General features: G+C 36.6%; 1 protein-coding gene across 1 annotated transcript in view; it reads left to right on the top strand.

Annotated features, from left to right (window-relative positions):
* The first annotated feature begins 4,677 nt into the window (after positions 1 to 4,677).
* Positions 4,678 to 9,580, top strand: part of cad (carbamoyl-phosphate synthetase 2, aspartate transcarbamylase, and dihydroorotase) — a 27,026-nt gene continuing 22,123 nt past the window's right edge. Inside the window, exons 1-7 of the mRNA XM_008397349.2 lie at positions 4,678 to 5,070; positions 6,425 to 6,564; positions 7,232 to 7,361; positions 7,473 to 7,615; positions 8,352 to 8,493; positions 8,592 to 8,763; positions 9,533 to 9,549. Coding sequence (XP_008395571.1) covers positions 4,980 to 5,070; positions 6,425 to 6,564; positions 7,232 to 7,361; positions 7,473 to 7,615; positions 8,352 to 8,493; positions 8,592 to 8,763; positions 9,533 to 9,549 — 835 coding nt within the window. The 5' untranslated portion in view covers positions 4,678 to 4,979. The remainder of the gene's footprint in view (positions 5,071 to 6,424; positions 6,565 to 7,231; positions 7,362 to 7,472; positions 7,616 to 8,351; positions 8,494 to 8,591; positions 8,764 to 9,532; positions 9,550 to 9,580) is intronic.

The following is a 9,580-nucleotide window of genomic DNA, read 5'->3' as shown; positions in this document are numbered from 1 at the left end:
ACCGTATGAACTGTTTGTTACACATTTTTAGATTTTTTTTTTTAGATTATTTTATAAAAACCAGTACGCAACTTTTACAAAAAAATATTTTTTGCATTTTTGTTGAAACTGTCACTATGTTGACAGCTACTCAGCCTTCTCCCAGTGCTCCCATTTCTAACTAAAAGCAACCAATCAGAGCCAGGAGGCGGGCCTTAGGGGGCGTTTACACGACAACGATCCAACAAAAACGGCACTTTTGTTCCGTTTTTGTTGGATGTTTACACCATAACGTTCTAATTACGATCTGTGTTTACACAGTAACGGTACACAACGAAAACGTGTAATGCTCTCGCTGCGCCTAGTTGGTGCTAGGTTCTTTGAAACTTTTAAAGTGTGCATGTGTTTAAAAAAAGTTGTACTTGAAGGCTTGTGGATTTGCGTGAGAAAACATGCATTGTGTGCGATTAGGGCGCATGCAGTTGGAAAAAGTGGGATAACTTTGAGCTTTCACGGTGTCTGTAGCGAGCCCCGGACTGGAAGCTGTTTATTGTTTTTACGTACAGTCTGTTATTCCTATATCAATTTGATAAAATAGGAGTTCCCGCACTTCCCATATTCGTGTCCTCTGTTACCTTCTTCAGCAGTTAAAACAGTTTAATCCGTTGCTAACAAGTCATAACTTGTTTTTTCGAGCCGCCTTCAAACGCAACATGAAAGCTGAGACGCTCGCGCTGGGTTTACACCTGTGAGGCAGCGAAGGAGACCTGCTGCTGCTGCGCAGGTGTGTTAGAATCATGGCAGCMAACCAGCAAAACGTAAATAACTGCACAGTTTTTTCCCCGAACTAACCGACTGAGTTGAGTAAAGCTGTTGGATGCAGGTGATGATAGCTAAAAGATGACTGGCTAATATCAACACAGCACGTTAAGCTTGTTAACAAGTCGCCTGTAGGCTGCTGGTGTTGTTGTCTATGTTCAGCTACGTAGATTCATTTTGCCCCCCAAAATAAGTCGATGCCCCTCCTGATAAACTCGTCTGGAGCCGGGCTGGTCCTGGTCCGTAGTTCTCTAGATAAGAGCGCTGAACAAGCAGCCTGTATTTTGCCACCTGGGCGGTGCGGAGCGGTGAAGAGACGCTGAGGGAACCGAATCTGATGGGGAWACAGTAACACCAGCATTGTGAGTAGTTTCTTCTTCTTCTGTGGATTGTAGGAAGCAGCTATGTTTTGCGTCATACTATGCATGAGCTGGGGATTCTCTGGAAAAAAAGATCCGTTTTCTAGGTTTACACGACAACGGAAAACGTTAAGTATCAGAAACATCGCACTCTGGAACCCGTTTTCAATCTGCGCCGTTGTTAGAGAAAACATTCGGTGGTTTCGTGTAAATGCGCACTACAAACGCAACAAAACTTTTCCGTTTTCCCCCGAAATCGTTGTCGTGTAAACGGGGCCTTAGTGCTGTCAATCAATCTTTGTGTGCGTTGCTCCCCACCTTTAAAGCAGAACCTGTCTTGAAAGCTAAGGTTAGTTAGCATGGTGGATAAACGGTTTTCCTGTAAAAGTGAGTTCACGACATCGATTGACAGCGTTAAGACCCTCCCCCTGGCTCTGATTGGCTGTTTTTGATCAGGCGCAGTGCATTTCTTCATATGGCAGTAGCAACACAAGACGGAGATGGACTACATCGATATTTTCACAAATTATATGTCTCATATCATAATGTCACAACATGGTGATAGTTTTAGCAATTTTTATTTTACTTGAGTACAATAAATTGTACTCAAGTAAGAGTAGAACTACTTGAATATATTTTTTTCTCCAAGAAATTACTTAAGTATAGTTTTTCAAAAAGATTACTCAAGTAGATGTAATTGAGTAAACGTATAAACTTATCACGCGCGTCTTCTAGCTAACCCCCTTTTAAAAAGCACATTTATCTCCTTATTTTGTTATATTCTAGAAAAGAGACATAATTCATTCAAACCGAAAAGTTAGAGACATCTCAGGCTGTCGGCCATTACAACTTTCAGCTCCATAAGCACAAATGACTCACAGGAGCCCAACGGTCAACTCAACCGTTGCTAATGACAACAAGAGCACGCAGGTGTCAATGTACGGAGACTCATTTCCCCCTTAAATATCTTTCACTTTTTCCCCCTCTGTGTCTCCTCTTCTCGGGAATCTGACAGGAAATTTGGTCCAGCTCTTAATTTAATTGCCTGTTGTTGTCTGCGAAGCATCCGCAGTCCCTGGCAGCAGGACTTGGCTAAATGTTCTGCATTATTCAACCGGCTTAGCTTACTTCTGTTCTCACTGACGTCGTTTAACGTCAGCAGATGATGGAGGAATTTCATGAAAAGTTTGGCTGAGACGACGGTTTTATTTTTGCCACTTGGAGTAAATAATGTGACACACAAACTCACTCAGAAGATACTTTTGCTCTAAGTCACCGCAATTAAATTGAATTTTATCTAATAAATGTTAATCAGAGGATGAAAAAAGATGAGAAATTACAAATCAAAAGAACATTCGCGAACAATCCCATCTATTTTAGCCCGCAGAGATAATTAGGGAGATTCTTGTGTTTTGTGCCAACTTCTCTGGTTTTTCTCTCTCACAGTGAGTCATTCTCATGTTATTTAATGAAAGTGACGAATTTACACAGATGATGACTGAAATGACTGGTGTCTGATCATTCTGAGACGTTTCTTCAAGAAAAGATATGAAAGTATTTCGAATGAAAAAAGTGGATATTTTAATCTGTAATAATTTAGCTGAAAATGTGCAACATTTGCTAGAAACAATGAACAAATCAATCTTAATGTTTAGAAAAACGTAATATTGGAGATAATAACCACACAACACCTTCAGTGTTGTTAGTTGCTTTTTTCTTTACTTTTCCATCTGTTTGAAATCAGCCATCTTTACTGAAAATTATGATTTTTGTGTCAAAAAGGAGGGGAATTTACAAATTAGTAGTAAAAGTCCCAGATGTGGTGCTGTTTCTTTTAAAAAATATTGCTATAATTTTACAGCTTTTGTGAATTTTTGGTCTGCTTAATGAAGATTAATTAAGTAATCTAAGTGAATGAACAGGCTTTATTTTGGATACATACAAATACATCTTTTAGGAATAGACTAAATTATTGCAGGCAAATATTTTTTACAAAAAAGAAATAATTGCTGAAACGCAGGCTTGTTAATGCCCCATATCAGCTATAAGAATATCACAGCAATTCGATGGTCTTATAATCCGACATCATATTACATTTAATCAAAAGGCATCATAAGCATTTGTTATTTTGCATTTTAGCATTTTCTTGATCAAGATCTCTGCAAACACTTGCAAGTCAGCAGAGTTCAGATCTGCAGTAAAATAAAGTAACACTGCCCTCTTCTGGCACCAAAACGCTACCAGCGCCATCCACTTCTATAAGTTTAAACATGAGTAAAACAACAACTGCAACAAAAAAAGCCTTAAAATATAAATTGTCCAATGATTTCCCAAAAATAATAGGAAACAGAAAAGAATAAAAATAACTGAAATTTTTTAAATAAATGACTATGTACTGCGATGTATCTATCTAATTTCTGTAAAAAAAAATAAATATAACTAAAACGTTTTTTATTTGAAATTAATTTTAATTTTAAATTAATATATTTCTTGTTAAAATATATTAAAAACATGACGTAATATGCCAAGACAAACATCTGATGGGATGTTAATAGAGGGAATGGGAAAATGTGATCTTTCATTTGCATTTTTAAAATTAATTTTATAATTTGCTTAAATTAATAGTTTGTACGGAAAATGATTCTGTCCAATAAATAAATAAATAAATAAATAAATAAATAAATAAATAAATAAATCCGACATTGTACAAAACACACAAAAACAAATCAGCTGTCATTTAAAAAGTGTCTAAAGTGTTTTTAGCAGATTAGCTATTTGACAAACGTGGCATTTTAAGACAACTTTACAACACGCACTGAAAAAAAATCAATGAAAAATAGGTGTTTAAAAAACAGCCTACCGTATGACGTCAACATGGAAACGAACGAACTTTACTTTCAAATTAAAAGTTCAGTGGTATAGCAACTTTATTTCTATCGTATTTACATTAATGTTCTATTTATGAAATTAGATTATTTAGTTAATCTGATACTTGTCAAGCAACTATAACTATTTTAAAGTGTTTAAATATTAAAGCTGCTAGACAGGGTGGGAAACACTACYTATTTGTATGTATTTATTTAAGCATTGTTTACAACAGTTTACTCTCAAATCTAAGTGGTGCTAAAAATCGTGCTAAAAAACCTAAGGTAGAAGGGCTTTTCTGTTCTTAAAAATTATCTAACATTTTGTATTCATGAGATAAATCAACCACTTATGACTTCTTTAATACCTTACACAGAAAAATAATCTCGAACTTAATTGTTTATTTACTATTTGTCTGTCTTATTGTTGCCACAGTATAACAACAAAAACACACATTTCTCTGACAATTTAACTTCAAATTTATCAACGAACAAAATACTTGGTACATCCTTTCTTTTTACTTACTGCAATTTGTCAACACCAATTTAAATACATTTTATTTTATTTTTCAGCTCAATTTGGCTTAGCTCGTTCATATCTTTGATTTTAGTTTGAAAATTCTTYCCGGAAGCTCAAATTTCATTTTGCGTCAAACATTCGGCTACTCACCGCGGGCCGACTTCCACGCTGCTGGCGGCGCGTGTGGAACACTTTTCTGACATCTCTCCTGCTCGTCTAACCGCCAAACTCTCCAATTTCGCTTTCTTTCACCTCTGTTTTCCTTTCATTGACGCAACATACAGTACCGCTTCTAGCTAACCCTTTTTAACTCTTAAAGCTCGTCTTTATCTCTATTTTATTCATCCTGTGCATCTCGCGCGCTGTGTGGCGCAAGGTTCACGTGGGGACCGTTCTTTAAACGGCAAGCCTGTTAGCTTTAGCTTTTCGATAGGAAAAATGGCAACTTTAGCTACTTTGATTCTGGAAGATGGAGAAAGATTTAGGGGCCGACTTTTTGGTGCGAATCTGTCTGTTTCGGGAGAAGTTGGTAAGTAWTATGAAAATGTTAGCTATATTATATTTAATGTATATTAACTTCCTTGTCTGTAGTAAATATATTGGATATCTCGCTACCTTCAGACTGATCCTTTTTTATTTATTTTAATTTTTTTGTACCCTGATCTGTGAATTTGGAGTCACAGATCAGTTTCGTACCAAACTCTGCTAACTTGTCCTTTGTTRTCTACAGCGTAGTTGTGTTGCCGGATTCCATTCATCCGGTCAATATAAGCTGAAATTCTTCCCAAACATGCCATTTCTTGTCAGCTCGTAAAARAAAYTACTTCCAWAGAACCAAATTCCAAGCGTCCGTGAAAACTGATTAGCAAGTTAGCRAGTCTTGATTGCCMAAATGTGCTRCAGTGCAACCAGCTTGACAAATATTTCARGTTTTCAGTGAATTAATTAGGTCAWTAGATTGTATTCAACTCCACACTCAAGTTTTAACTTGATTATCAATGAGAACTGGATCCTTGTATCAGTAAGTATGATCAGTTTTGAGTTATAATRCCATCCTAGTTGCACAAAGGAGCTTTATCACAGATTCTTCCTCCAAGCAGCAGTAAGATTTTCTAACCATCACTGCTTAGAACAGACTTATATCTTTTTAAATTGTTTAAACTGCCTATTAATGTTTTCTATGCACAAATATGGACAACTTATACATTTCTTAAATTACCTTTCTTGCACTTTTCTTTGGACCTGAGTATGTTCATTTGTTTTCAATTTCAATTAGTTTTGCTTAATTTTCTAAAATAAAAATCTATATTTAACAGTAGGGGTGAGCATTTACTGTATTGTTTATGATTTATTGTGATAAATTATAAGTATTTTGATTTGCCATTGTCACGATAAATTCTAATTGATGGATAAAACCACCCAAAACTTTCCATRTAGTCAGGATTTGGTTTTACTATTTTCTTCACCGTTTGTTGAATGAAAGTATCAATAAATTTGAAAATATGATTAAGTACAGTTACTGTGTGCATTTTAGCGATATAAATAACACTTCCCATTGTGACAGGTGTCTTAAAGAAGTACATTTCAAATGTTTTTCAAGGTCAGTGTTTGTGGGGTTATGATTGCTGTATGATGCAGTCACAGCCAACCAGTTACCCTAAAAAGAAGGAATGAATAGTTCTTACCATGTYTGTATTACAATAGAACCACAAAATATATTGTTAAAACTTTAAACACTACTTCTAAAGTCATCAGAAAGCATAAAGTCCAAAGACGAACTTTGCACCGTYTTAGAAAATTGGAAAAAAKAMATTTTRSATATTAAATAAAAACATAAACGGATGWTGTTTTGTGTTGCACTGAGGAATGTTTTGTGTGTTTAGTRTTCCAGACCGGCATGGTGGGTTACCCTGAGGCTCTGACGGACCCCTCCTACCGCTGCCAGCTGCTCACTCTCACTTACCCTCTCATCGGCAACTATGGAGTACCAAACGACACGGAGGGAGAGTTTGGACTTAGCCAGGTAGCAACAGTTACTGAAAAATCAGGGTGGGATAAGGTGAACGAAGTGAAATGGAGTTTTAATTTGGAGATTATTTGCTGTGTTTTAATGATTTTGATAATGGCACTAATATAACAAAAATATAATGTTTTTCTGGTTTTCTAAATTGTTGACACTTTGGTGTCTTTTAACTGCCTTGTTGCTAAAACATGATGTACAAATGAACTTAATTGATTAATAGGCTGAAAACACAACATGTGAATTTTTGTAATTTTTGCTTTTATGTAGGACGGGAACTGAAGATTATTTTTGCATTTGATTATTCTGATGATTAATGGCGTCATCGGATTTAAAAAGTATACATTCTGCAGATTTTTTATTTAACTACTCAAGTCTATTTTCTGCATTATTAATAATACATTAAGTAATGTGAATAATCAAAAAAATCTACTCCTTTTTAAATAAGAAAATAACCATTTTATTGCCTAAAATGCATTCTGCAGATAAAAAATACTTCTAATATGCAAAAAGTTCAACCCTTTTTGCTTTAGTTAACATCAATACAATGTAAAGCCAATTTTATTTTCTTAATCAGTTAATTGGATTGCAAAAAGCACAATAGGTTGACAATTATTTCGGTTTATTGGGATAATTTGTTTCAACCCTGTTTTCATGTTGCTCTCCTCAGTGGTTTGAATCTTCCAAGATTCACGCTGCAGCTCTGATCATCGGAGAGTTGTCTGAGGATCCCAGTCACTGGAGTTCAGTAAAATCACTCGACCAGTGGCTCARAGAGCATGGCATTCCCGGGTTGCAAGGTCAGGAAAATCTATGTTTAAGCAAATTCATTCAATATGAGATGCATGTTTTCCTTTTATTCAGCAACACTGATAAACTGAGGCTTTTAAAGTCGTTTTCCTTCTTTCCAGGTGTTGACACTCGCTGTCTGACTAAAAAGATCAGAGAGAAGGGCACCATGTTGGGGAAACTGGTTGTAGATGGGACTCCAGAGGACAGCGTCCCCTTTGATAACCCAGATCAGAGGAACCTCGTCCAGGAAGTGTCTATGAAGGTAAAGGTAATTTTATTTATGTAGCACATTTTGAGCAACAAGGCAATACAAAGTGCTTTACAGGGTTTAAAAGGAAATGCAAACAAAAGAAAGCAAAAGAAGAAAAAACTGATAATGTTGATCCAAAGTAAATAAACTAGATACCCCTATTCAGGGTTGCTAGATAAGTATAAGTGAGTAATCTCTGGATACTCCTATTCAGGGTTGGTAGAGTAAGTATCCTCTGGTCTTATTCCTTTTCTGAGTTGGGAGAAAAGGAGTCTAAAAAGTATTTGCTAAGAGTTTTTCTGAGTTCCAGAAAAACTAGTTTAACCAGAGATGCCAATAAGTTCAGCAGGAAACCTAGTCACATATATTATTCCAACCCTGTTTTTATGTTTTTTTCTGATTTATTGTCACTCATTTAAATGTGTAGATGAAGAGCACCTGTTGCCAGTTGTGCATAAGGCGCTCAGCACTGCCCCCTATCAGTGCGGCATGGTACTTTCAGACTTACTTTGTTCGTTCACGGTTGACCAAAAAGACTAAATATGTCACATTCGTTAACTCTATGAGGCAAACTATTGATTCTGTCATGAATTTTAACAGGATATGCATAAATTAATTGTCATATAGCATAAATTCTGTGATTTTTGTTACTCTTTTGTAACATATCTATCATCYACTCTGCCTGGTATTTTGCTAATCTCCTGATTTTAGCTACTGATGACACAGTTAATGTAATTTCTGCCTCCAGGAGCCAAGAGTGTTCAACCCAAGTGGTAGTTTGCGAATCACGGCAGTCGACTGTGGCATCAAGTACAACCAGATCCGGTGCCTGGCTCAAAGAGGAGCCCGCGTTACTGTCGTACCGTGGGACCATCCGCTGGACGCTAACGGTCAGTACTTCACACTGTAAAGCTGTTTCTGGTTAGATTGGACCACCAGTTGTTTAATGTTGAGGTTTTGGAACATTTCGTTTCATCGTTTTCCACAGATTTTGATGGTTTGTTCATCAGCAACGGCCCCGGCGACCCCCAGTTCTGCCAGGCCACCATCAGCAACGTGAGGAAGCTGGTCTGTGTGGATCAGCCAAAGCCTGTTTTTGGGATCTGCCTCGGACATCAGCTGCTCTCCTTGGTGATTGGAGCAAAAACCTACAAGATGAAGTGAGTTTTCTCCGTTGAARAAAAGAGCAAGKAGAGYGTTATTCAAATCATAACGCTCTACTAAACTCTGAAGAAAAGATCAGTGTTGTTGGAAAGATAACAGCTTTACGTCTCACAGTCACACCAGATTAAATTATGAGCCTTCAGATAAAGTAACCCGATTTTCCCAGAATCCTCCAGCTTTGGCGCTTTCACTCTTTGAGCTGTGAAAAGCAGATTCTGCTGTCCTCAGCAGTTTGGTGTCTCCTGAATGAGCTCTGGAGATTTGGACCGGTCAGAAGCTGCAGCATAAACCCAGCGACCCTGAGCCTCAAAGGCCCAGCGAGCAGAGATTAGACAGCCTGTTGGGCAGCTTTTATCAGGACAGCGAGCGTTCCCACTACTCAGGGGAATGTTGCTCAACTCCTCACAGTTTGTTTGGACTCATTGTTACAAACTACAGCTATGCAGATGTTTTCTTCCCTTTTTTAAACCATTTGATTAACTTTTTAAAAATATAATTCTGAAATGAGAGTTTAAAGGGGTTCAAAATGGTAGAAAAACTGTAAAGTACTTTCTCAGGGTAGAAATTWAATTTTTTCCCTTTCAATTTTGCTAATTTCTAACGAAAATAAGTCTCAGCTATTGGAAAATAAGGAAATCACTTTTGATGCTCAACTTGAAGTTCATGTGTTTTTGCTTTTTATGCTCTACAGTTTAGTTACATTTCATGTTTTCATCAAACGTACATTAGACAGTAATTATATCAGTTTATACTCATTTCTTATAGCTGTGGAAAATGCTTATGTAAGGTTTTGAAAAATAAAAAAAAGATAGT

This window comes from Poecilia reticulata, linkage group LG21, assembly GCF_000633615.1.
Source record: "Poecilia reticulata strain Guanapo linkage group LG21, Guppy_female_1.0+MT, whole genome shotgun sequence".
Lineage (NCBI taxonomy): Eukaryota > Metazoa > Chordata > Actinopteri > Cyprinodontiformes > Poeciliidae > Poecilia > Poecilia reticulata.
The sequence above is the reverse complement of the archived record's forward strand: the minus strand, read 5'-3'. Positions and strand labels throughout refer to the sequence as shown.